At 50.4% G+C, this 26,171-nt stretch overlaps 13 protein-coding genes across 13 annotated transcripts; 6 read left to right on the forward strand and 7 right to left on the reverse strand.

Moving 5' to 3' along the window:
• Positions 1-21: 21 nt before the first annotated feature.
• CCOS01_03405 (uncharacterized protein) lies at positions 22-775 on the reverse strand (the record flags this gene model as incomplete). Its single annotated transcript, XM_060451591.1, has 2 exons — positions 22-284; positions 352-775. 2 exons carry the CDS (start codon positions 773-775, stop codon positions 22-24), a joined length of 687 nt encoding a protein of 228 aa, XP_060317856.1.
• A 1,467-nt stretch (positions 776-2,242) lies between these two features.
• On the reverse strand, positions 2,243-3,606 carry CCOS01_03406 (chitinase 1; the record flags this gene model as incomplete). The annotated part of the gene is made up of 2 exons (XM_060451592.1): positions 2,243-3,314; positions 3,374-3,606. 2 exons carry the CDS (start codon positions 3,604-3,606, stop codon positions 2,243-2,245), a joined length of 1,305 nt encoding a protein of 434 aa, XP_060317857.1.
• A 1,165-nt stretch (positions 3,607-4,771) lies between these two features.
• On the forward strand, positions 4,772-7,034 carry CCOS01_03407 (uncharacterized protein; the record flags this gene model as incomplete). Its single annotated transcript, XM_060451593.1, has 5 exons — positions 4,772-4,822; positions 4,886-4,969; positions 5,037-5,146; positions 5,207-6,282; positions 6,337-7,034. 5 exons carry the CDS (start codon positions 4,772-4,774, stop codon positions 7,032-7,034), a joined length of 2,019 nt encoding a protein of 672 aa, XP_060317858.1.
• A 71-nt stretch (positions 7,035-7,105) lies between these two features.
• CCOS01_03408 (uncharacterized protein) lies at positions 7,106-8,302 on the reverse strand (the record flags this gene model as incomplete). The annotated part of the gene is made up of 3 exons (XM_060451594.1): positions 7,106-7,713; positions 7,770-8,164; positions 8,289-8,302. 3 exons carry the CDS (start codon positions 8,300-8,302, stop codon positions 7,106-7,108), a joined length of 1,017 nt encoding a protein of 338 aa, XP_060317859.1.
• Positions 8,303-8,935: 633 nt separating this feature from the next.
• Positions 8,936-9,895, forward strand: CCOS01_03409 (NAD dependent epimerase/dehydratase; the record flags this gene model as incomplete). The annotated part of the gene is made up of 1 exon (XM_060451595.1): positions 8,936-9,895. The coding sequence occupies one exon, from the start codon at positions 8,936-8,938 to the stop codon at positions 9,893-9,895; it is 960 nt and encodes a 319-aa protein (XP_060317860.1).
• A 329-nt stretch (positions 9,896-10,224) lies between these two features.
• CCOS01_03410 (cytochrome b2) lies at positions 10,225-11,994 on the reverse strand (the record flags this gene model as incomplete). Its single annotated transcript, XM_060451596.1, has 5 exons — positions 10,225-10,388; positions 10,453-10,661; positions 10,727-11,187; positions 11,243-11,781; positions 11,844-11,994. The coding sequence occupies 5 exons, from the start codon at positions 11,992-11,994 to the stop codon at positions 10,225-10,227; spliced, it is 1,524 nt and encodes a 507-aa protein (XP_060317861.1).
• Positions 11,995-12,738: 744 nt separating this feature from the next.
• CCOS01_03411 (dihydrodipicolinate synthase) lies at positions 12,739-13,725 on the forward strand (the record flags this gene model as incomplete). The annotated part of the gene is made up of 1 exon (XM_060451597.1): positions 12,739-13,725. One exon carries the CDS (start codon positions 12,739-12,741, stop codon positions 13,723-13,725), a length of 987 nt encoding a protein of 328 aa, XP_060317862.1.
• Positions 13,726-14,011: 286 nt separating this feature from the next.
• On the reverse strand, positions 14,012-15,142 carry CCOS01_03412 (glycosyl hydrolase; the record flags this gene model as incomplete). Its single annotated transcript, XM_060451598.1, has 1 exon — positions 14,012-15,142. The coding sequence occupies one exon, from the start codon at positions 15,140-15,142 to the stop codon at positions 14,012-14,014; it is 1,131 nt and encodes a 376-aa protein (XP_060317863.1).
• An 855-nt stretch (positions 15,143-15,997) lies between these two features.
• Positions 15,998-18,068, forward strand: CCOS01_03413 (quinate permease; the record flags this gene model as incomplete). The annotated part of the gene is made up of 8 exons (XM_060451599.1): positions 15,998-16,214; positions 16,285-16,305; positions 16,365-16,552; positions 16,615-16,834; positions 16,903-17,064; positions 17,129-17,230; positions 17,295-17,577; positions 17,633-18,068. The coding sequence occupies 8 exons, from the start codon at positions 15,998-16,000 to the stop codon at positions 18,066-18,068; spliced, it is 1,629 nt and encodes a 542-aa protein (XP_060317864.1).
• Positions 18,069-18,738: 670 nt separating this feature from the next.
• Positions 18,739-20,073, reverse strand: CCOS01_03414 (cytochrome P450; the record flags this gene model as incomplete). The annotated part of the gene is made up of 3 exons (XM_060451600.1): positions 18,739-19,356; positions 19,403-19,927; positions 20,005-20,073. The coding sequence occupies 3 exons, from the start codon at positions 20,071-20,073 to the stop codon at positions 18,739-18,741; spliced, it is 1,212 nt and encodes a 403-aa protein (XP_060317865.1).
• Positions 20,074-21,812: 1,739 nt separating this feature from the next.
• On the reverse strand, positions 21,813-22,061 carry CCOS01_03415 (uncharacterized protein; the record flags this gene model as incomplete). The annotated part of the gene is made up of 1 exon (XM_060451601.1): positions 21,813-22,061. The coding sequence occupies one exon, from the start codon at positions 22,059-22,061 to the stop codon at positions 21,813-21,815; it is 249 nt and encodes an 82-aa protein (XP_060317866.1).
• A 1,230-nt stretch (positions 22,062-23,291) lies between these two features.
• Positions 23,292-23,729, forward strand: CCOS01_03416 (uncharacterized protein; the record flags this gene model as incomplete). Its single annotated transcript, XM_060451602.1, has 1 exon — positions 23,292-23,729. The coding sequence occupies one exon, from the start codon at positions 23,292-23,294 to the stop codon at positions 23,727-23,729; it is 438 nt and encodes a 145-aa protein (XP_060317867.1).
• Positions 23,730-24,317: 588 nt separating this feature from the next.
• Positions 24,318-25,912, forward strand: CCOS01_03417 (uncharacterized protein; the record flags this gene model as incomplete). Its single annotated transcript, XM_060451603.1, has 3 exons — positions 24,318-24,338; positions 24,390-24,732; positions 24,810-25,912. 3 exons carry the CDS (start codon positions 24,318-24,320, stop codon positions 25,910-25,912), a joined length of 1,467 nt encoding a protein of 488 aa, XP_060317868.1.
• Between the last annotated feature and the right edge of the window lie 259 nt (positions 25,913-26,171).

Below are 26,171 nucleotides of genomic sequence, written 5' to 3' on the forward strand. Positions count from 1 at the left end.
ATAACTAAATCCAATCCATTACTAGGCCTGGATTTGAAGGTTGCCACGGTCGTCGTGAACGATAACCACGTTGGACTGCAACCTATTGAAGTCAACAGCCACAATGCTGCCTCCGATCATGCTCACATCAATAAATTCTCCTTTGCGGTAGCTGCCAACTGTCAAGTAGTAGGTGTTGAGAGGCTGAATTTGGTATCGTACACTGGGCTCGGGAATGAAAGCAGCCAAAGGTCCATCCTGGCCATTGCCAGTCCTGGAAACTCCAAGACCGATTAGGTAGTTTCCTGACATGACATTCAGCTCAGTTTTATGCATAGCTTGACCTCCAATATTCGGAATAAGAGAACTAACCCTGCTTAGCTTGGGCAAAAGTAAAATCATTGCCGGTTTGGATTTCAAAGGCATTCGAGAAGGCGCTGTTAGGAAGAGGATTGTTGCTGAATTGCGGTGCGTCTCCAGCGACAATAAGCTGCAGAGTGCTGCCTGGGACGGCGGTCCCGTCATTCTTGACAGAACCGAGGGTGACATCTTTTTCGCCGCTCACGTTGACCTGAACACCCGATGAAGGGCTGCCCTGGGAAGTTGCAACAACAGCAGAGTACTGGCCGGAGAATGTAAAGTTCGTCCGGGAGCCTCTGGGGGTGTTTCCAGTCGCAAAGACGTTGGACCAAATTTGGCCCTGGACTCTGCCAGTAACCACTGGTGGCTTGTTGAAGAGGACATACTGCTGCTGAGAACCAGACTGGTTCTGGACTGTGATGCTGTACGTGACCATTTTGAAAGATGGTGGAAAATTGGACCTGAATAGAATGGGATTAAAGCTAATAGTCCGAAGGTATCTGTGCTTTGCTTTTGTTCCTGACAGGACCCTGGAATTGAGGGCGATCCCATCCAGTCTTTATGTCCTTGAGTCCGTTCCAGCTGTGGCCATGCAAACTATGGTTCAAAGTTACTCATTCGACTACAGCTCAGCTGTGTATAATTCAATCCCAAAGAGGAATGAACTCTGACTATTGATGTCTGTTCGAGTCCGCTCCTGAACCCGACATTACATGTACATGTACGCTTCCGTGTTTTCAAGCAGGGCAGGCGGAAAGAAGCTAGTCTTGTTGCGTCGCTGCCACCTCATCTATCAGTCTTGCGGTCCTAGTAACTGAGTGGGATAATTGATCGAGACTCTTTCATAACTTGTTGTCGTGTGTGAAGTCAAGATATTGTCCCAGCTGAGTGGACCGCACGTGGACAGCAAGATGTTAACCAGACGCAGTCATGGATTGAAACTTAACCTTTCCTATCTCGGGTAAGGGAATATCCCGAGACCAAATGCTAAGCTGAGTTGTCTCACAAAATATGTACATATCACAATTCCCATGGAACAAATGTGATGAAAGTCAGCCAGCTAGCCGCTCAAGCTAGGCTTATCCAACGGACTGGGTTCTAGACTGCGATCTGGGCCATGTTACCTGGGCCCCGGAAAGCGACTATTGAAGCGGGGAAATGTAATGGACGTTTAGTCTAGCGTGATTGTCAACAAGGAATTACATGAAGGACACATTTTGCGAACGGCTACCGCGTACCTCGTCCAATCCTGCGGGGAGAAACGCTTGGGCCCGCGTTCAATCGATCTTGGGCGACCTGCAGGTGTCGCAATACTTGACGGACTCAACCTTAGCCAGCCTCTTGACAGACTAAGACACCTTCAGCTCAAATGAAGATGTGCTCGATGTCTTGCCTTGCGTCAGCCTCGGACGCTGATGACGGGGATTGGCTCGCACTATTTTACCCAGATCAGCTCATGCTATCACACTTTTCAGGGACATGAACGGTCTGCATTAATGGAGGTCTTGTGTTTGTAGCTTTTATCGCACTACACCTTGCATACCCCTCATCAGGCTTGGGCACTTAATAGTGGCACAGGTGGCTACCTAGCTGGAGCTGCACCAGGATGATCAAACTAATGCGATCACAGCGAAATCGATACGGCGCAAAAGCATGACAAACGCAGGCAGTGGTGCAGAACTATAAAGCCCATATGCCTCTCTACTGCCTCCACTTACACACAATCGTCGAGATGCTTTTATCTTCAAAATTGATAGACAATAGTTTAATTTTCCCGCCTCACAAGCACCCAAATCACTTCTATCCCAACGTTTTCGCATGATCACATTTACTTGCATCTGCACACATACCCCGACTTTGAAAAGCTCAATGAATTCATGTAGCCCGTGATTTTCGGGCAATTTTATGATCTATTGCTCGGAGGCACAATAAATTTTGTTTTCATCCCATTGCGAATGTTGTCGTACTGAGAAGTCGGGTACCAGAGCAAGTTCTGCGACTTCTCAAGTTTGCCCATCCCCTTCGCCATACTGTGAACCAGACTCTCGTCACCTGCCTTATCGCCCGTAGCCTCCCAGAACATGGCACCACCTAGTTTCTTCTTCTTGATATAAGCCTGCTTGTACTTTGCGCTTCTTATATTGTCAAATGTCACCAGCTCTCGCGTCGCGTTGTTGTATGAGTACGTGGCCTTGACTGCACTGTCCCAATGGACCGTCGCACCGGGCCTAGGGAGGTCTTTGTAGAGGTAGGTTCCAGCTTGGCCGAGCGTACCATTCGGTAGTCCGCTGTACGATTTCCCCAAACCCTTTGTGTTGCCGAATGCGCGACCGTAGAGGGGCATGCCTAAGTTGATCTTGGCAGGAGAGATCCTTCCTTCTTCAACGTAGTCCTCGAAGGCCCTCTCGACGCTCGCCTTGGTGCTCTGCGGGTTTCGCTTGCTGCGGAAGACATTGGACTGGTGGCCTGTGACGTTCTCCCAGGCACCGGCAAAATCAAATGCCATGAGTGACCAGAAGTCGAGAGACTTGTCCATCTCTTGGAAGTCAAATGCTTTGTAGTTTTGAGGACCTGCTGGTGCAGGAAAACCTAGAGTGAAGTGGTATCCGCCTGCGTTGCTCTTCGAAAAGTCGTCCAAACCTGTGCGAAGTTCGGACAGGAGCTTTACGCAATTTTGATTCTTTTCAGTAGTGTTTGGGTACTCGTAGTCGATATCGATGCCATCCATCCCAAAGTCTGCCATGAGATTGATGGCGGAGGAAACAAAGGTTGCGCGGCGAAATTTGTCGGCAGCGACGGGTTCGAATTTGGGTGACCAGTTGTAGCCGCCTATGGATAGTATGACTTTCATGTTGCGGTTGGCCATTTTCTTCAGGTAGAGCTGTTTAACCAGGCCGTCAGCGTTATGGCCAGGCTCTGTGGTGCTTTCGTTGCCAAAAGGCTTTCCGGTGTCGGCCCATGGATCTGATGAGACGCTAGACAGGGACGTGGATCAGGATCGGAACTCAAGGTCGAAAGAAGACGCGAGACTTACACTGTTCCGTTCGATGTTATATCTGCGAAAGCGTATAGCACATGCGTAATGTCTTCTACAGGAAGGCTATCGGGGTGGTAGCCCGCACCATAAATCCCCCAATTCGTTACGTATAAGAGATTCCGATGACCCTGCTTTGCGGTGGAGTCGTTTCCACAAGGCCGGCCGCTCAAGGGGCTAGCGAGGGCATGCGTCACAGCAAGAGCTGCTATAAAAAGTTGAAGTACCATCATGGCGCGATCATGGGGTCGACGGAGTTTTGTTCATTCCGCTAGGAAATAGCCATGAATGAAAAGAAGCTCCGGACGCCCAATCCCTTTCTGGGCTCTTTTTGGGCAATAAAGTAGAAGATTGGAGACATGACTGTCAAGAGATGGAAGCTTTCGATGTTGAGACGACGCGTCGTTCATCTCCCCAAGCTTTCGGCAGCAGAAGACAGCTCTGTAAGAAAATTCCACCTCCAGGCCAATGACATGGAGTGCAATGCTAACCTTATGATTTTGGGGTGGGCAGCTCAGTACTGCCGCCATCAACCAGGTTCGTGGCAAGGCTTGGGAACCCGAGATGGACCGGTCAAATGCTGCCATTGGGCAGCATTAGTCCATGTATGAGCGACTAGGCAAAGCTTCTTTCACGCCTGCTTCTGGATCGCTTCTGCAGAAGCCGAAGAAGAATAGGGGTATCCATCGTCGCAGTGTTTCAGCCCCCCAAAGCTTGTTCGCCTCCTTGAAGATTGACGAGAGCCATCAGCCTCCAGCCCAACGAGCATATATGCGCTCAATACATTGGCTGAGGCTGTCCGATTTCAAATTGCAGTGCATCATGGTTTCGAATTGGCGTTGTCATCTTTCTTTTGACAGAACTTCTCTTGTTCGGTGAAGTGCTGCTGTAGTCTGCACTGAGTTCAAAACGAGCTTCGCACTCAGAAGAAAAGATTCTTTGTCCACATCAACAACCGATCGAGACCTAAACAGAGAGTGTAATTCAGTTCACCATGTTCTGTTCACAGTTCGAAAGGAGAAACGTTAGGCTCAATTATAAATGAGGTTGAATTGGATGTAACCTCGCAAAGATGGACAACGTTGGGAGACGGATCCCAGCTTTATGCGGGGAAGCGGGGTCAACTCCGAGCCTTCAATCATCTCCAACTGCTTTCTAAGCTGTCGGGGGAGGGAAGCCATTCGATCTCACCCCCTTGAGTCTCGACGGCGTTGGCCCCCTGTTCTTTTCTCCACACAAGTGCCGACCACGCGGTCGACTCGCGCGGGCCATTGCGTGTTTTGGAGCCGAACTTCTCCTCTTTTCATCCTCCTCACGGCCGATGACTCCAACTAGCCAAGCGAGATTCGAGTGCGAGATTCTACAGCCAGCCTCATCCGGAGGCTCGAGGTTTCCACCATGGCGAAGAGAACATGGTCTGATGCCAATGACAACATGGAGTTTATGACGGTAGGATAAACAGTTCTTGTCTACGGTTTGCAGATTACACACTGATACTTTAGACCTGTAAAGTTGATGACGGCCGGGAACGGGGAGCAGTCTTTTCCGCAAATTTCCCGAAAGATCAAGGCTTGTGCAGCCTGTAGAAAGCACAAGGTATGCAAAGGCGATCATCATCTGGATCGAAGGGTTGAAAGAGCCTCAAGTCTAACCAAGCTCCAAGATCAAATGTCTAATGGACGAGAGCGGACCACCATGTCGGCGATGTTCCGAAAGAAATCTGGGTTGTGTTTTGGGCAAGAACCTGCAGAGCATCATCGACGAGAAAACACAGTAAGACCCCAGCGAAGACCTAAAGAGAGATGAGGCGTTGAGTCGACTTACCATTTAAAGGTACAACGAAGCAGTCTTACAAGACATCGAGAACCTGCACAACACGTTGAGAGAAGTCACCAAGAAGATGGGGCTACCTGAGCCAGCGGCACTACAGAGTTCAACGCTTCAGAAAGCAGCTGAGTCCCCGTCACAGCAGAGCCGGTCTGGCCCCGGGCTGGCTGCCAACGCAACCCGTTTCGGCGTGGCCGGGCAGGACAACCACGGTCCCTCGTGCGACAACTCCCCCAAGATATCCCCAGAAGACGAAAACCTCCCCCACGTACCGATCCACTCACTCTACGCTCTTACAAAGCTGAGGGCGCTCAGATCGCCAGACGCCCCGGAGGGCCATTCCAGCCCGGCCCAAGATGACTTCATTGCCCGAGGTGCCCTGCGCCTAGACGATGCCGAACGCCTTTTCCGTCTCTATCGAGATCGTCTCGATGCTTTCATGTATGGCGTGGGGTGCAAGTACCAACAACTGGATGAGTTGCGTCGCAAAAGCCCTATACTGGCTGCGGCGACCCTGACTGTTGCCGCGCTGCATGATCCACAAGCAAACAGCCTGTATGGTATCTGCAGCTCGGAGTTCAGGAGGCTTACAGAGAGATCAATGTTTGATCGGCGAGTGAACCGTGACTACCTCCGCGCCATGTGCGTGGCATCGTACTGGCTCTCTGACATGTCTTGGATGTTGTCTGGGTATGCAATCAGGAGAGCGGCGGAATGTAATCTACACAACAGCTACACCCGCGCCATACAAGAGAAGAGCGAGGAGGCTGCCGATGGGGCACGGTTGTGGTATATATTGAACATTTGCGACCAACATCTTGCCACCTTGTATGGGAGGCCGGCGATTGTGCAGGAGGACTCGTCCATGCAACAATGGGAGAGCTTTCTCCGATCACCGATATCGACTGAGGAGGACAAGCGCCTCGCAAGTCAAGTTGCCCTCCTGGGCATTATTGGTAGCATACGAGAGCTATTCGGGCCTGACAAGGGTCAACCGACGCCACGAGCCTACGTCCACCAAATCACTCACTTCAACAAGGAGCTCGACCACTGGATCAAATATTGGTCTGAAACGCTATCAGGTGCGTCAGTTCTTTGCTCAGTATTCTGACGATGGTTGTACTAATTCATCATAGAACAATATCAACACATAGGCCGCTTCCCTCGCAAAGGGGCTCTCCTACACTTCCACTTCGCCAAACTCCATCTTTATTCTCACATCTTCCGGGGCCTCTCTGGAGACAGCCCGATACCGCACCACTTCCTCGACTGCGCCGCAACAGCTATCTCGGTAGCGACATCAACCATTGACTTCATCATCACCGACCCGGACGTCGCCGCAGGGGTAGTGGGCATGCCCTCGTACCTGCACTGCATGACGGCATTTGCCTGCATGTTCCTCATTAAGGTGGCAGTCAAGTATGGCGGAGATTTGATCGAGCCGGACCGCGTCTGGAACCTGACCACGAGCCTCGTGCGGCACTTCCGATCTCTACCAGCTGGTCAGTGGCATTTAGCTAATCTCATGGCGCCTGGTCTCGAGCGCATGGCTAGGACGTTGAAATCTGGCCGTGGAGATACATCAGCGCAGGTATTGAATACGCAACCGGTCAATGGGGACCAGTCACAAGTCATCGATCCCCAGCTCGCTGGTGGTAGTGCTGATGGAACTCTCATGGGCCCAGAGGGAGAGTTTTTCTTTGACTATGACATGAGTTTTGGTCTGTCCCCAGTATTCCAGTTCGACATGACATCGCTAAACGCGGATGGTGCAACAATTGGTGGTCAAGATTTCGCAAACGTGGAGTATCAGATGGGAAGACCTGGTTCATGATCACCAAAGAAAACTGGCTTCGTAGCTATCCCTTGGTTCCCAAAGCCTCTCATTCGTACGTTTGTAATTATCTACATACCCTGAATACTCCTGGGTCGGTACTCGCTCTCCAGATATTTCAGTTCCTCCTCTGTCAGCTTTACCTTGAGCGCCCCTATCGTCTCTTTGATCCTCTTCTCGGAACTCAAGCCAACGATTGGCCAACATCCCTGCTGCAGCACCCACGCAGTTGATACAAGGGCCATGCTGACACCCTTCTTCTTCGCAATCTCCTCGACCCGGTTTACGATATCCAGGTTCGCATCCGCAAACCACGCCTGCGTCTTCTTATCTGTCTGACTACGCAGCGAGGTTCCTTCATCATTCTCTTTGGCGAGGGGCTTCGCCAGCAGTCCGCGAGCAATCGGTGACCATGGGATCACACCGACACCGCTTGCTCGGCAGAACGGCAGCATTTCCCGCTCCTCTTCGCGGTAGAGAAGGTTGTAGAATGGTTGCATTGAGACGAACTCTGTCCAGCCGTTGGACCGGGCGATGTACTGCAGGCGGGCAAACTCCCATGTATACATGGACGAGGCGCCAATGTAGCGGACTTTGCCGGACTGGACGACGTCGTGGAGAGCTCGCATGATTTCCTCGGGAGGTGTTTCGCGGTCGAGGCGGTGGATCTGAAGAACATCTACGGGTTATCAGCATCTGGCACGTTTCCCGTTGGGCTACTCGTGATAGTCTTACCGATGTAATCCGTGCCAAGACGTTCAAGACACTGGTCGACGGCATGGAAGACGTGTTTCCTGCTCAGACCCATCTGATTCACGAGCGGACCATCATTGACGCTGGCGGGCCTGGAGTCATCGTCTGGAACGGGGTTGAAGATTTTGGAGAGAATGACGACTTTTTGGCGCGGAATGTTGAACTTCTTCAGAGCCTTGCCGATGATCACCTCAGACTTTCCGTTTGAATATGTGTCTGCCGTGTCCCAAGTATTGATGCCGTTGTCATATGCTGCCTTCAAGATCTGGAGTCCCTCTTCTTCATCAAGGACCCATGGTGAGCCTTCCCATTTGGAGGAACCAAAGGTCATGCACCCGAGGATGATTTTGGAGACCTTCAGGCCTGTATTGCCGAGTCTACGTAATGACTATTAGCTTTTCAAACATAGCTTCAATGCTTATGATAGTCGGCTCTAGTGAGTAGGGGGCAATTTCATGACAATTTATGAGCGATTGTGCTTGGGATCATTGCGGTACTGACCTCACGTATTCCATATTACATGTAATGACCCCAAATTGTCTTTGGATAGCTCTGTCAATTCGGCTTGATTGAGCTTGATTGCGCTGGCAGTTGGCGCTCTGTAGCAATTCTCAACCAATTCATACGGATCCCCGAGGGTTTGTTTTGTACCATCACGTCATTTCACCTCACTCTTCGGCATCACTTCATCGGCTTTCAGCTCTGTCGCCGGGATCCCTTACCACCCCCACCACCTCCGACTGCGCGATGCCCCTCTTACTCAGTGCGGGGAAGCTCCCGGACGGAGATCCACCGGTGGGATGATCGGCATACTCACCGATGCCCGGATTAGACGACCTGCATCGGCGAGCTGTCCGACCTACATGTGCTGAAGTCTGACCCTCGCGTGTGGCAGCATATCCGTTCCTCAGTCATCGGATATGTTCGGTAAATGTGCATGCGACAGAGGTATGAGGAGAAGCTCCGACAACGTACCCATGCGTGCAAACTGTACCCCTCATGATGGCACAGCGAAATCGGATCAGTTAAAGCCGAGGGGCACGCGATCGCGTCTCTTTTGTGGCGAGACGCGTGAAGATTCCCTGACGGTAGAACTTTGCTTCCACAAGACCTTCTCTGGAGAGTTGCATATCAAAAGTTGAGCCAAAATGTCAAACGAAATCCTCGTAACTGGCGCCGCAGGCTTCGTTGGCCAGGCCCTAGTCTCTGCCCTCATCAAATCCGACCCCTCAGCAACCCTTACAATCACAGATGTAATCGAGCCCCCCATCCCCGCCGATGTGGCAGGGGAAAGCAACAAGATCAACTCCTTGAAAGCCGACCTCACCGACCCGGCAGCAGTGAGCTCTCTGCTCTCGAGGCAGTTCTCAGCTGTCTACCTCCTGCACGGCCTCATGTCCGGCGGGGCGGAAGCGAACCTCGACCTAGGCCTCAAAGTCAATCTCGATTCCGTCCGAGCCGTCCTCGATCACCTCCGGAATAATTACCCCGGCACCACGGTCGTCTTTACTAGTTCGTGTGCAGTCTACGGCCCGCGTCAGCCTGTTATCGAGAGCGAGACTGTGCCGAAGCCGCGGACATCGTACGGCACCGAGAAGCTTATTATCGAGTTGCTAGTGGAGGACTTCTCGCGGCGTGGGCTCATCGACGGCCGCATTGTGCGACTTCCTACAGTCACAGTGCGACCTGGCGCGCCTTCTGCTGCGGCATCGAGTTTCGCGTCAGGTATTGTTCGTGAGACTCTGAAGGGCATCAAAAATGTGTTGCCTGTTAGCCGTGATCTCGAAGTCTGGGTCTGTAGCCCCGCTACGGTGGTGAAGAACCTTGTTAAGGTTAAGGATGTGCCGAAAGAGAAGTTTGGGGAATCGAGAGTCGTTAACTTACCTGGTATCACCGTTACGGTGCAGGAAATTCTTGATGCGGTAGAGAAGGTTGGTGGCAAAGAATCATTGGCACTCATCGAAGAAAAGAAGGATGCCGCCATCTTGGCTATTGTAGAGACATGGGCCGCTCGGTTTGATGTGAGCAGGGCGTATGGCCTGGGTCTGGAACCTGATGGTACGATTTTGGAGGCCGTTGAGGCATTTGCGAAGACTCTTCAGGCATAATCTCCCCATAGAGCGACCAACCTAATAATCATGCAATCAACCACTACTTTCCCAACTCTAATCCGCATGATGCTCGTGTGCGACTCTATCGGCTATCTTAGTCATTGGCAAAGTGCTAACAAGTACTTTGAGTGCCTAAATGTATCATGCCATACGCTTCGAAGACATAAGAAGTGTCATGATTTGCTCCACTTGCCTCAGTGATTTCAAACTACATCGACCCAATCCTCAGTTTCCTCAACATCTTGCTACCATTCGCATCTCACGGTTATGATCATGAGAGGACTGATGTATTATTGCCATGGTATCTATGCTGGCCTGTTCACAGCCTAGAGCTTTGATCTTGGCCTTCTCACAGGCTTTTTTTGCCGTGCTCTATCCTCAGAAACTACCAAATGATCAATATCTAGAGTGTTCACCATCGCGGGGACAGCTTGACTGAGGCTGGTAATGCCACAAAGTCTCATCGACGTCTCCAACTCGTCTTTCAGGACTAATGCGCGTTCAATGGTCAGCTTATACCCGAATAGATCAGATGACAAGCAACGAGGACTTACTTTGAGAGAGATGCTCTACACCATCTTGACCATACACGAGAGAGTACAAGAACGGTCGCCCGATGCCCACAGCTGTAGCTCCGAGGGCGATTGCTTTGAGGATATCCGAGCCGCGCTCGAAACCGCCATCGATGTAGACTTCGAGCTTCTCGAAAATTTCGGGACACTGTTCTCGGAGCTCTAGCAGAACTAGGATAGAGGCTTGCGATCTTTTGTCCAACCATTGTCAGCGTGTCTGCCCATCTCCAGTGATAGCTCGAGATTCAAAACTTACCCATCCAGAGATCGACCACCATGGTTGCTCAGGAAGACTGCTTCAACCCCGTACTCAACCGCTAACCTGACATCATCGGCAGTTTGAACACCCTTGAGGACGATTGGTACTCCGCTAGCCTCTCTGATCCAGGTTAGATCCTCCCATGTAATCGACTTGTCGATGTATTGCGCCATTAAGCGGCCGAGTCCGCTGCCTTTCTTGTCCTTGCTACTTTCAGCGCCGCTAATGGCTGCTCGGATCGTTCCTGCTTGAGCTGCACGCTCGTCTGCCTCTCTCTTTCCAGGGACGGGGGCATCGACGGTCACGAAAATTGCTTTTATGCCCAGTGCACGTGCCGATCGGAGGATCTCGATCGTCTTGTGACGTTCTGAGTTGATGTAAAGTTGGAAGAAGAAGGGCTGTGACGGCGGCGCGGCGGATACGATAGACTTGAGGGTGTAGGATGCATTGCTCGAAATCTAATGCCCTTGATTAGCTGCAGCACCTATCCGCTGCTTTCTGTTGGATACTCACACATTGAATAATTCCTTCATTTGCTGCACCGCGACTGAGAGCCAGCTCGCCATCTGGATGCACAAGCTTTGCCATCGCGGCAGGCGAGATGAAGAACGGGGCCGAGCTTTCGAATCCAAGAATGCTCGTCTTCATATCAATATGCGAGACATTTCTTAGAATCCTTGGCCGGATCATAATTCTTCTTGTGAGTTGCTTATTGTTTCGGTGTGTGATCAGATCGGTAGCCGCAGATGAGTAGAAGGCCCATGTCTTTGGCGTCAGCGCTTTCGAGGCCACAACTTCTAGATCTGGCGCACCGATAATGGACTCTAGAGGCGGGATGGTGTCTTCGTCGGCAGGAGAGTGCTTCGAAGTCTCGGCGGGGGCAGATAATGTGCCATTAACACCCTCTGGTTGCGATGCTGCTGCAGGCACGTCTGGAGTGGCATCTTTCAGTATGCCGATGAACTTCTCGTCTGGTAGCTCCTCCAGGACATCTGGTGCGTGGACTTCATCGAATATCTTTGTGGCATTTGAGCCAGCGCATTTTAGAAGAACTGACAAGTGCTCATTCGTCAGTTTCCCAAAGACCTAGACTAGCAGGTTGTGCCAGACTCACCCGACGGACCTCCCGGGTGCTCATTGATGAAGTCTGTGATATCCCAGACTTTGGAGTGTACTGCTATCCAGCAGTCCGACTTGGTGTTGTGCTTGCTGAGATCAGTCACACTTATCGTGGCTCTCTCACTCTCCTCTGGCTTTGTCGTCATTGTGTTTCGAAAATTGCTGGCGTTCGAACTCACTTCTCGCCGGTTTACAAACACATTCCGAAAGTCTACTAGTAACAAGGCGCCTGAGATCTCTTTTGCGAGAGAGTGTTTGGTCAAGGACGTTGAAAATGGTGTAGCCTGATGTTTAGATCCCATTTACCAATTCCCAAAGTTGCCACAGCCACCGTCAAACCCTATTAACCCCTACACCGCGTTTGTCTGAGACCTAATGGCATCTCGGATCGCCTCACAGATCGCGACATCCCCGTCATTCCGGCCGGTGCTTTGCCACCCCTGTAAGCTCCGCACGCTCGTTCCCCATGTTTCGGCATTCTCGCCGATGTGGATAGCGGGTAAGCGACCATCGCCGGGAGCATTTGATTCTTGCTCGTAACCACATGATTTCTTACGAATCCTCAAACATGTTCGCTACTACTGGTCCACTGGATGAAGGTTTTCCATGCAGGTAGGAAAGAGCAAGCTGGTTGCGTGATCGGAGCAGAAGCCGTGTGGGATGTGATTCTTCGCCATAAGCTGGCCGAGGAAGTCTTTCCGCGACTATCTCCGCATCTCAGAATTGGAGTCGAATATTAGGAGTGGTTGACTTTCCCGACCAAAAGTGAAATGGCACGCATCCCATTCCTCTAATTCAATTACGTCCCAAGATCACGAGTATCATCTTTCTGCTGGATCTAGCTTGTGTTGTATCATTTTCTTCTCCTCTCACTTGCAAACACCTTCACAATGCCTTCCAGCACCATCGCACCCAAGTCAAAGCCCCTCCCACCAGGGGTCTACACCCCCGTTGTCACAATCTACAAAGCCGGCGATCCTCTGCAACCCGTAGACCATGACGCACTTTACAAGCAATGTCAAGCCTTAGTCCGCGCTGGTATGCACGGTCTCGTCTACCTCGGGACCAACGGCGAACTCGTTCTCCTGACAGCAGACGAGCGCAAGGCTATTCTCCAAACAGCGGTGCGGGCTGTCAAAGATCTTGGAAAGCCTGACTACCCTATTGTAGCTGGCATATCTGCAGAATCTACCCGCGAAGCCGTCCTCAACGCCAAAGATGCCGGTGCAGCGGGCGCAAGCTTTGGACTTTTGCTCCCGCCCAGCTACTGGGCAAAAGCCCTATCAAGTGACGCGATATTGGGATTTTACCGAGATGTTGCGGATAACTCTCCTATTCCGATTGTCATCTACAATTTCCCTGGCGTCACGTCTGGCGTGGATCTCGACTCCGACCAGATTACTGCTCTCGCGTCGCATCCCAACATCGTGGCTGTGAAGCTGACCTGCGGTAACGTCGGCAAGGTGACTCGCTTGACCAGCAAGTTTACACATGAGCAATTTGGTGTTTTTGGTGGCAGCAGCGACTACCTTCTTCCAACACTACAGGCTGGAGGAAGTGGCTGCGTAACGGGCATGGGAAATATCTTTCCCGGTTCAACGTCAGCAGTGTACGACCTGTGGAAGGATGGGAAGGCTGATGAGTCCCTGAAACTGCAATATGATGTGGCAAACGCGGAATGGGCCTGTAAGAAGGGTATTGCCTTGACAAAATACGGTGCCTGGCACTTCTTTGGTCGCGATATCGGGCTCACCGACGAGTCATCGTGGGAGATGAGGCGGCCGTATCTTCCACTCGGTGACGCAACTAAGATATGGGCTTTAGAAACACTTGGTGTACTCGGAGAGACGGAAAAGCAAAGGTCGTGGAGCAAATAGTCACTTTAGCAATAGATCATTGATCAGATTTCGTTAAGTTCAATGGATTACTACCTCAACTAAGATCGTTCAGCACGCGTTCGCTACAGTGACGAGCATCGAGTAACACATGTTTAATTTCGTTTTGCAAGTCAAGAAGTATTACTCCATCATGTTTCCCAGGTCGTCCTCTTAGAGGTGAATAAAGTTGAGACGAATTCTCTACGAAGCATGAAGTGCTGCCATTAATCATGAAGCATAACGATCGTGATTTTCAAAGCCACCCTTAGGCCTCAGCCATGTGAAGCTATGCTTGATCTACCCAACCCTCTATATCGCCTATTCTAACATATTTGATATACTGGCGATGGAATGTAAAAGCAACATGCACACTTTCCTTCTCAACAAAGATGCTGGGATAGCTCAACTCCCGATTCGTCTTCTCGATGGAATTGTTCGTCATGCAAAACCCATCGCCTTCCTCAAGGACCTTCTCCTTCCATGTCAATCCATCGTCGCTGGACACAGCAACCGTAAGCGTTTTACGCGGGGTTCCCCAAATTGCATTTTTGCCATTCACCGAAGCTTGATTCGGTCTCTTGTCATCTCCGGGTGTGATGTCGTCATAGAGGCCCTCTCGCTTGGCCATGTCAGGCTCGGCTGAGGAGCGGTTGAATACGATGGCCAGTTTACCTGATGCTAGCCGTGCGGCGCAGATACCGCTGTTGGGATTCGGAAGAGATGTCGGCTTGGGAGGAGCCCAGTTCAGGCCATCTGGCGATGTTGAACGGTAGACATTGTCTGCCCACCGACTGCGAAAGAATGCTACATATTCAGAACCTTCGCTCTTTGGTGCGATGATATTCATATGGACAGAGCCAATGCTATTAGGCACCACATTCTCTATCCATGTTTGACCCTCGTCTTTGGAGTAGAACACCGCAGAGATATCATTGTTCCCAATCCACCTCTGACCTGGTGTTGATCTGCAGTGGAAAACTGGAAGGACCCAAGTATCATCCCCGAGAACGACGAGAGGTTGGCGCACAAAAGCCCCGGTGACACCTTTCAGGGGATAGTGGGGCGATGACCACGTCTTGCCATTGTCGCTTGAAGTGCGGGCCATTACGATGGCCCCATCTTGGTTGCCCGCATCTTGAGAGGTGTGGAAGAGCCAGATATCTCCCGTCTTCGGTGCTCGGAAAAGCACTGGGTTCTGGCAGCTGCGGTTGGTGTCAGAAGATATCTTCTGAGGCGTCGACCAGGAAGTTGTTCCAGGCTCTTGACGAGATAGCCAGATGCTAATATCCGGGAGTCCCTCCTGGGAGCCCCCGAACCAGACGCATAGTAGGGTCTTGTCGGGCAGTTGGAGTAGGTTGGATGCATGGGACTGAACCGTTGCCGCGGGGATGGCAGCAGTCTGCAGGTTTGGGGACATGGTAGGCCTAGTTGTGTGGGTGGCTTGGCAAGAGTTTGGGAGATCGAAGTTTGTCTAACCCGATAATAGAAAGCTGGCCGAAGAGTGTCCGAACGGGTAGGTTGTCTAGTATCGATCCAGCCATCAAGTCTGGTATTATCACCCTGTAGAGCCAGGTTCTGTCTACATGTATTTCTTGAGTCGAACCACGTTTGCCAATTACGCCTCGACATGCACCTCTCCTCCCACCCTTCCCCGCAATCAACCACCTTCGCCCGCCGGCGAGATTTCCGGCCCCGCAATTCATAACCTCCCGGGGAGCCCCCGTTCATGCTCCGTGTCGCAGGCGTTTGGAGAGTTCTGGGCTAGGACAAGTCTCCGAATTTCCTATTCCGTCTAAGAGTAACAAAACAACGCTCACAGCCACGAGAATGGCAGCTTAGGGTATTGTCGGTCTTCCTGAAAACGGGGCAAGCCAGAGATTGAACGGGCGACGATCAATCACTGTCAAATAGCAACACGATGCAACCCGATGACACCTCATGACTACGGCCTTCTCCCCGATGATTGTATTGGTTGATTTCCCAATAGACACCCCATGCATACATGGCTCGAGAAATGCTGTGGATTACGCGGGGTAATTCGGCTCTTGGAACTGCTCCCCATGGGGGAAGGTGAGTGCTAGGGCCAGTTCGTGAATTGGCACCAGGGTCGAGTCAGTTTATCCGGGTATATGATACAGTTGCAACCTTCTTGTGAACTTGATCTCGGACCAACAGAGAGCCAACAGTACAGAATCGCTGGCCCGCCGAACTCAGCTTCTTGCAACACGATACCTAACCCCTATCGACCTTCGCCGGAATACTCTCTTCGACAATGGGTGGTGGAACATCACTATGGGCTTCCCCCGAGTGGAAGAAGGATCCAAAGGAGATCTTCAACTCTAAGCTTCTGCTGTTAGGCATCACAATAGCCTTTGCGGGATGTTCATACGGTTTTGACCAGGGAAATATCGGGGGCATCATGACGTTTCCATCCTTCCGGCGTGCCTTTGGGTTTGACACAATAAGCGAAGAAGAAGCAAACACGAGAGGTAAAGCCATTCCCTCTTATCGCTATGTTTGTTGTTTGTTGGAACCACTGCTGACGGAAACACAATGCAGAGGGCAATATAGCAGCTATGCGTAAGTAAACGTCAACCGATATTTGATTTTATACATCAGTTCTAACAGGGCATCTTCAGTCGCTGCCGGCGGCACTGCCGGTGCTTTGCTAGCAGCGCCTCTGTCCGATTTCCTTGGGAGGAAGAAGGCCGTCACATCAATGTCCGCTCTATTTCTTATAGGCTGCTCCATGCAAGAAGTTCCCAACCTGGATGTTCTTTACGCTGGAAGACTCCTAGCTGGTGTGGCCATCGGTGCGACCTCAATGGTAAGTACTCTTGTTGCAACCCTATCGAGACTTCGGCGATGAGGCTAATGCACAACTTTCAGTTGGCTCCCCAGTACCTGGCAGAAAACTCCCCAAAGTCGATCAGAGGCTCTCTTACTACCTCGTACAACTTGATGATCATCTTGGCACTTGCGATTGCCTTTTGGGTTAACTACGCAGTCAGCCTTTGGCCCAATCAGGACCCCGACAACAACAAGGCTTGGCAGCTGGCTCTTGGCATTCAGTTGATTCCAGGCTTCTTCCTCTTCACTCTCATCTGGTGTAAGTCCTCACGATAATACAGCACCTCACAAGTTGGACCAAAAAGACTAACGTGACCATTCACATAGTCGTCGTCGAGACCCCACGAGCCCTCATTTCGAAAGGGAAACAAGAGCGCGGACTTAAGAACCTGTGCAAGCTGAGAGGCCTGCCTGCCGAACACCCTTACGTACACCAAGAGTATCTGGAAATTCTGGCCCAGTCGGAAGCCGAGCAAAGCCAAGCCAAGGGTATGATAAGAAACAGGGCATGAAAACACGCATGCGGAAGAACAAAGTTGACCCCTACTCTTAGGTCATGGCTATGTGGTGGTTGTAAAAGACATCGTCACCAACGCCAGCAATCGGCGGCGACTTTTCCTTGCCGTCATGCTGTTCCTGTTCCACAAGCTTACAGGTAGGACCACTCCGCTGCCCTTCAGATCATAGTATGCGGGTAAGCTGACAGTGTGCAACTTTAGGCACTGACTCCCTGAACTACTTTGCGCCCCAAATCTTCGCCATGATTGGAGTACCTAAAGGCTCGAGTTCTCTTTTGACGACTGGCGTCTACGGTGTTGTCAAGCTTGCAACAACCATAATCTACGTTACTGTCATTGTTGACCGTGTTGGACGTCGTCTTCCACTCATGATCGGAGCAACCATTCAGGCTACAGCTATGCTCTACATTGGTCTCTTTCTCCGCTTTTCCGATGTTCAGCCTGGAAGTGGAACGACTCCGGGTGGCATTGTGGGCATTATCATGTGAGTTTCTTGAAGCGCACAGTCTCAAAGAGATTTTCGTCTAATACGAGACCAGGATTTATCTCTACGCCTTTGGCTGGTCTTTCGGGCACTCAGTAGCACCATACGTCGTAGCCGCTGAGATCTTCCCCGCGCGAGTTCGATCGGTCTGCATGTCCTGCTGCCTCTTCACAAACTGGATCGTCAACTACGGTATCACCTCGGCCACACCACACATGCTGAGTACCATGAAGTACGGCACGTTCTTGTTCTTTTCCATCATGACGTACATTGGTGCCATTTTCGTCTTTTTCTGTCTGCCCGAGCTCAAGGGCCGAAGCATCGAATCCATGGATGATCTCTTTGCTCACTCATTATGGACCATGTTCAAGCGCGCCTATCCTACCGAGGACGAGAAGGTTAGGCACGATGTTCAGGAGCAATTGCAGCACGAGGAAGACAAAGTTGTTTCGCATGTAACAATGGTTGAGGACAATGGTAGGCGTGCTTAAGAGACTGGCGACTGCTGAATGATTGGGAATCTGGAGCGTAATTTGATATACAGACAGAAAACTATGTTGCTCTAAGAATTATATAAGTCATGTTTGATACGAAGCAAATCTAAAAGCAGGATTCTCTCTAATGCCTCATGGGCTACGAGAAGCCTTCCACAGCTCAACCAAGTAGTCGAACCTCAGGCAGTGACAGTTGGAAGACGCCTGATCTCGCATATTTTTCAGCCTCAACAAATCCTGATTCTCTCTAGAAATAACATTCGGCGATGACGTACATGTATGGTCCTTCGGCAGACTCCTTTGCAGGAGTCACATCCACTGCAACACACTAAGATAAGAATGCAGCTTCCCTTTGTTTGAGTGTGACATCGCAACGATGACCAACCGGACTAATCAGCCAAACATTGCGCATGTCCATCACATCATCGGTCATGTCGTCAGCTAGTCTTATGCCTCGACATTCGCGGAAAAAAACTGCTACAGCGAGTCGTAACTCCATGCGAGCTAAATGTGCTCCAATACAAACCCGAGTCCCAGCTCCCCAAGGAGACAATGATCGCCTCTGCTCCTTCGTCAATCTCTCAGTCAGAAACCGAGTCTCGTCGAATCTACGCAGGTATCAGCTCGATCTGCCAATTTGATGGGTTCACGGCACAGTCCACGCATCTTACTTCTCAGGGTCTGGAAAAACATTGGGGTTACGGTGGAGCGTGTACGCCTGCGTCTCTACAACTATGCCACCAGGAATGAAGAATCCACCCAGCGTCACACCACCCGGAGGTACAGACCTAGGTAGGTTACCTGCAACCGCCCCGTACACGCGCAACGTCTCTTCGATGACGGCGTTGAGAAGCGGCAGTTTCTCGAGAACAGCGTCGTTGATCTCGTCGTCTCTGAGGTTGTGAAGCTCCGCTTCGAGATTTTGACGGAGGGTCGGTCTCTTCAGCACCACCCAGACTAGGTAGGTCAGTGTAATAGAGGTGGTATCGGACCCTGCCACGATGAGGTTCGTCGCCTCTGACTGCAACTTTTCCGGAGTCATGCTGTACTCGATCTTTTCATCACACGCAGCTTGCATGTTACTGAATAGGTTTGCAGAATGCCCATTGCCTTTTCGGCTGCTTGTGGCCATACTAGCATATTCGCCGATGATGTGCCCCGCGTTTGCAAGCTCCTTGGGGTACTGAAAGGGTAGATATTGGGCGAGATAGAATAGCCAGGGCACTTCGCGTCGAAACATTGAAGCTGTGAAGAGCATTTCCAACGCGTGGATGTAGGAGCTTTTCTAATAGAATTCAGCGTTACGTCTAACCAAGATTTGTTAAACTGACCTCGCCGAGTTCTAGTGTCTTGAAAGACTCGCCAAAAGACAAGTGGGCAATAACGTCCGTCGTCATGAGCATCCACCACTTGAGAATATCGGCTTTACCCTTCAAAGCATCCGCCCGAATACGGTCTACAGCTAATTCAACCTTCTCTCGAACAACCAACTCCCAATTCTCGCGCAGCGAGAGGCTCGTAAAGGCTCTAGAAAACAGCCTGCGCCTCACAGCATGCTCCTTGGGATCGGTGATGAAGACAATGCCTGGCTCACGCCCATCTATGACCTCAGAGTACCATGGCCCTTTGGTGAAGCCAGAGCCAATCTTGTGAATTGCAGTAAACGACTCGGGGTCCGCGATTGCGACTTCATTGGGCGAGATTCGCACAAATGATCCGTACTTTTGGTGGAGAGAGTGTACGTAGTGCATTCGACGACCTACGAGCACATGGAATTTTAGAGTATAGTTGACGAAGCAAGTATGCCACGGGCCAGGTACATGACTGATCGAGCAGGTCAGTCCTCTGAGAAGAACCTGTTCGGAAAACCATTAGCATATTTTGAGTCGAGAGAACCGCCCCACCCAAACAGATGAGGTAGCTTCCTACTGACATAGGCGGAGAAGACCATGCAAAGGGCGGCGATGATGTAGCCAGCATTTGCAGAATTGAGAAGCGACATGGCGGATCTTATAGATATGGTGCTATGATCAATCTGGCCGGTATGAATATAGGCTTCTAAATCAATGTACAGAAATCAATTGCTAAATGCACTTGTCAATCGGAGGAACGGGTTAGAGAAGCAGGTTATGGGGATGGGCTAGAATCAATCATTGAATTGTAGTCAGTGAGACGGCTTCTCTGCGGCGTGTCTCCTTGTTGATGATTACTCAACACCTAATACCGAGGATACACAATGGACTATGACAGCTCATATGTGAGCGAAGCAGGCGGATGAGGATAGATTTCTGGTCAGAAACGCCGCCGGACGCTATTTGTCAGACGCCCGACTTGATTTCGTGACAGGTCTTCTACGTCATCTCGGCCAGAACACCAAAGGCCTCCACATGTAGCGTTGCCCAGTTCTGAGGGCGTTGAGTCTGACTTCTTCTACCATATTTTGTTTCACTGATTATTAAACCATATGTTCTCTGATTTCTCAACTGCGTGCTCGACGACTGATACTATTCGATATTTAGAATCAAAGGGCAAATGGAAATGATACTATACGCTTTCTCTACCTAAACCCCTCTGCTCCGCATTTCTATCGAGATATGTGCAGCAAGTAGGTAGTAGCTCGGATCGAATGGGATAGGGGTCTTATGTTTGATAACGATTAGAATTTGATACGATTAGTAATTAAATTCCTCGGAGTTGCTTATAATCAGACTTTGAGAGCATATTGCTCCTCAGCCAGATTGACGCACTAGCTATGGATTTCTCCTGTGCGTGCTATTGCTACTGAAAATATGCTGGTCACATCGAAAGCTCTGATTGTTGATCTGCAAGTGTCTTGGATGAGCGAATAGAGAATAAGTGAAAAGGCCCACATTCACACAACTCATCTACTCATCAAGACTATCATTCTTCGGTATTATAACTTAGCCATTGGTGAAAGCAGACAAATAGTGCTACGGATGAATATACGATGGGTAGGAAAGACGACTATTTAGCACCATTCGCCTCGTATAGCTAGGCAGACCCCTCTCTGATTCAGGCGGTATAAGATTAAGCGAAGGAGGAAGAGATAAGAAGTAAGAATTAGAAGTCTCAATTCAAATTTCACAATAATCCAAAGCATCGCTCGTAAGATTTCTGGACGCTTGTTCACATTCCATGCTCGAGCACATGGGGCTTCATACCTCTTTGAGGGCAAAGTTTACCAGACACAAACTAATTTGAAAACTGATAAAAGATAGCATTGGTGTTAGTAGGGTTAGTACATCGTGCGATCAGTTCAAATCGACATCGGCGCGGACCAGCTGACGGAACTCGTCGGAGGCAAGCAAGAAATCATACACCAATCTTGCCTCTCATACAAAACCGATAGGGGCAAATCACCCCCATGTTCGGTCATCCTACCATACTAGCATCACATTCATCTCCGGGAGCCGGTTGCGAAAAGATGACGAATTTTCAGATTCAGCATTTACGCAACGTGTTAAAACAGTAAATATGTTGTTATTCAATTCCTATGCGCCCCCTGAGCCTTAAAAATGTAATGAAATACATTCGATAGGCTTTCAACTGAGCGTTGAGATCGATGTTACAACAATCGACTGTTGCCAAATCCTTTTTCCCCTACTGGAAAGCCTTCTTCTCTATGTGATAGCTAAGTGACTAATATCCCAGAAGTTACTCGGGTGGCATGGGCCTGTCCAGTTGAAGGTGGACGTTCTAGCTGCCCCACGCCTCAAGATCTCAGCAGCTGCCGAGGGACTTGAGCTGCCATCCGGAAGGGGGGTTCTGGGTGCTGATAAAGCTCAGCCCGCAGCTGGTCGTCGCATCGATGAACCAGTTACGACCGTTGACGGTGATGTGGCCCTGTCCGCCCTTGGGTATGCAGGCAGTGCCAAGCTGAAAGCTGTTGCCATCGAGAAGCTGGACTTTGCAGTTGGCGAGGACAACCGCAGCCTGGGCGGCAATGGCGAGGATAGTATAGGTCTTCATATCTGACAATCTCATCAGCTGTTTGCTCGCGTATAGGTGTAGTGTTGCTCACTGATAGGTAATTGGTCGCTAATGAAGACGGTTCAAGTTGGTATGAGGAAGCTTCTTAGAAAACTGATCCAATTGTGCGGTGTGCTGGAGGAAACAAACAGTCTATGGACTCAAAGGAATCCTCTGTATTTATACATCTCAGTAGTGGTTAGGAAGGTCGGAGTTCATTGTCGGATTTGTGAGAGACAGCGGAGCGAGACCGACTCAACCAAGCTCACAGAGTGTGTGGTCTATGACATGTCTGATTGTCATAGTAACTCATTTTACGGAGTAAACGTATTAGGAAGAATGTCAGAAATCTCACGGTCAGCAACAGGCGTACGATGTGAGCCGTCACTTGGTTGTATAGTATTGACTAAACCATTCTTCGTGATGGGAAGAAAGTGTGGGTCCTGCGTGACGGCCCACACCGTACGACTGGTATTGACTGGGAGAATTACAACATTCGTCCCAATACGTTAACTCCGTAAAATGACTAGTCATAAGAAGCAAACATGATGAGTAGTCGGATAAGTCCTTAGAGAGCCTAAGTTCCTACACTCTCTTATACAGTAGGTAACTGAGTTCATTTTAAAGTTGTCAGGTGTTTGGGGATGTCGTGCGACCTCTCTCAGGTTCGTATGATAGCTTCTCTGATGCCGGACCCGACGGATGAGAGACTTGAATACACGTCAAGGGAATTGGTAATCCAGAGCGGATGAATTACATACTTTCCCGATGCTCTAGGCTTACCTATTTGGACCCTGCTGCGACGTGCCATTTCACGTAACTTACCCGGCTCCGACCTCTCGTGGAGCAAAAGCCCTGTAGCCGTATGGAATCGATGACAAACCCAAAATAGCCAATCTGATACAGAGTGCAATTGCTCAAATATTCCACCGTTCAAATGTCATTATCAAATAGCGCCGTTCAGTGATGTGCTAAGTGAGGTAGACACTTAGCCCAGGCTTAGGTTGGCCAGTGGCTGAAGAATTGGCTAGGCTATCCGCAACTAACGTTTGTCATCCGCAAAAGTCTAGAATGGGACGGGCCGGTCAATATGTCAACTCGTTCCACCAGCATGTACAAAAGGCTAAGGGAAGCCTTGGTCTCACTTTCAGCTGTGTCTCAGCAAACCACATGACATAAAACAACTAGTCGGCTCGCGTCACTTAGAATTACTCACATCTGTATCTTCCAATGCCTGCCACTGAGCTTACGGACATAGCAGCAGTCAAAGATGCCATCGGTCCTATCGATCCTAACAAACCGGTCTACATGCTCAATATTTTGAAGTTTCGCCCCGTCGCTATTTACGACCCTACCGCTCCAGCCGATTTCCGCTCTCTCCCCGCTTGTAGCGGTCAAGATGCGTGGCAACAACGTTACGTGCCTGCTTTTTTCGCCCTTCCTACAATGAATGGCACTCGTGTCCCATTCTCCGGCAAAATGGTTGGGAAGGTGCTAGGGCTGGAGGACGATGATTGGGATGAAGTGGCTCTTGTGCAATACGAGAATATTGGAGTTTTCAGAGACACAATTGCGAGCGAAGAGTACAAGCGACTTGTAGTGCCGCACCGAGTTGCCGCTCTGGCTGATGCCCGATTGTTTGCGTTTGAGTTTTCAGGTTCTCTTTGAGTAGAGCTGACTCTTTGGCTAATTACGGAAAGCATTCCGCAATTCTTTCCAGCGACGTATTCCGACCTGTCAGCCCTTGGCTCGAGTCATGCACCTCGGCAGTTGGCTGATAGCTAAAGATAGCGAAGGGGGGGAAGCATCCTGGATTTTTGATAAGATATAATCAGAAAAGAGATAAGTCTGTCAAGTTGAATCAGCGAATAAGAATTCCTACAAAGACTCAAGATGTTTAACTCCGTTGTGAGGGGCCGAGGGCGCTCGTCCATGGCGGGGAAAGACATTAATACCGACAAATTTGGTGCTAGGACTGATCAGGCAAGTATCCCAGTAATAACTGAATGGAAACTTCCGTTGCTTCTCCCCGTAATCCACTCACCGTGCTTGGGCCGCTGAAAGAGTCCCTCTTTTTCCTCCTTGACATCAAGATTCCCCCCACGTGTTTGTTGTCTGTTACGCCCAACACGCCGGAGTTGGATCATAGCAACGTTGCTTGCCTGTCATAATGGAAGGTCAACCCGAGGCCGCCATGTCTTTACAATTTCAATCAGAAACGCGGCGACGAAAGGGCTCCAAACACGACAAAACGGGATGTCTGACCTGCCGATATCGGTAAGCCCGCCTCGCCGATAACCCTATCGCGGGATCTCTCATTCTGATAAGTATTCTTGGAACATTAGGAGGAAGAAGTGCGTCGAGAACACGTTTCCAATCTGTGGAACATGCTCCAGGTTGAATCTGAAATGCGTGCGATCGACGGCTCGCGATGTAGTCCCGACTACCTGGGTCGAACAGAAGAAGAGCACACTGCAGGCAACTCAGGCGCTACGACCGTCGACGAGAGATAACTCGCATCAACCGTTATCGTCATGTTTTCCGTTGCTTGCTTCACCTCCGGGCGTGGACCAAGGCGAACCGCCTCAAAAGCGACAAGTAATGCGATACTACATTACAGTGCTGAGCCATTTTTTGACTGCAAGCGAGCAGTTCAACTCGTTCCTATCTGGTTCGTCACTCTCTGAATGAATTGGATGCACTTCCATATGTCTCGATGGGCTGCAACTGACACTTAGAATCTTTCAGAGTTTCTACCAATGGCTATGGAATCGAGTGTGCTTTACGATGCACTGGTCGCATTTGCTTCTGGTCACTTGTCACTCACGAATGAGTCATATCGGGTCTCTGCCTTAGAAGCACACTCGACAGCAATCACCAACCTCGCCACAGCCCTCGCAAAACCACAACATGAAATCACATGGTACGAAATCAAAGCAGCAACATGCTTGGCCTTTGTCATAGGTGAGGTATGCGTAGGAGATAACGACGGGTGGTGTGCCCACCTCAACGGTGCCAAGCTCATCATCGAGTCCGCCGTGGTCAATCCAAGCTCAGGGACGACCTTGCGAGGACCTGAAGTCTTCAAACGGAGCTCCGAGGGTCAGTGGATTCTTCGAAACTTTGCGTATCACGACATGATTGGGAGTGTGACCATGCGGAGGAGGCCGCTGCTAGACTGCAGTTATCTGGATGGCATCACAGACGTTGTCGACACCTACCTAGGCGTCGCCACAGATCTTTTACGCCATGTAGCTACTTTGAGTAGCATCGATGAAGAGACCAGACTCGATGTTGCTCTGGGGGCTGAGGAGATAACCAGAAGAAAGAAGTTGTTCCATGCCACCTGCGAAGGAGTCGAGCAAGAGCTGCAAGACTGGCGATGCAGGCCAGATGCCGCTCCAGAACTTGCTGCTCTGGCGCATGCATTCAGGAGCGCTGTCCTTATTGTGCTATTCCGACTGATACGGAGTCGCCTGAGTTCAGAGGAAGAGTCCACTCAAGGAGCAAGCTCTGAAGCCATGACAGAGGAGATGCTACCGACAAAGATGCGGACGCAGGTGTCTAACATCCTGAGGCACGTCTCAGATATTCCGGTCGGGTCACATACCGAGTCGGCAATACTCTTCCCTCTCTTCCTTGCTGGCGGCGAGGCGACTGAGGACGAACACATGGATGCTGTTCGTGTTCGGTTGCAGATGACGTTGCAGAAACGACGATTCCAGAATATTTCTCGTTCTTTGATAATACTAGAAGATTTATGGCAAAGGCGGCAAAACTCAGGTTTGACAGATGAAGCAGACTGGACTGACATCTTGGACGAGACTGGGGAACATCTTCTCTTGACTTAGGGCCGGTTATCGGTACAATTCACAAGAGTCTACTAAAATGATGGAAATGCACAAACAAAGGCTAGCTACATTGAGCGTCAGGTCGGCGACCACGTATAACCCATGCTCAGCAAGCGATGCTGAACCAATAATCTTTAAGCTCACGACTAGATCTACAGAGACCAACAAGATCGGAACCGGTCCTTACCCCGCCTTAGGCCGATGCAAAGCCTCCACACACGCCAGATACGCCATGCAGATACGCCTTGAGCCCATATGA

Source organism: Colletotrichum costaricense, assembly GCF_030867565.1.
Source record: "Colletotrichum costaricense strain IMI 309622 chromosome Unknown Scaffold_3.1, whole genome shotgun sequence".
In the NCBI taxonomy this organism is placed as follows: domain Eukaryota; kingdom Fungi; phylum Ascomycota; class Sordariomycetes; order Glomerellales; family Glomerellaceae; genus Colletotrichum; species Colletotrichum costaricense.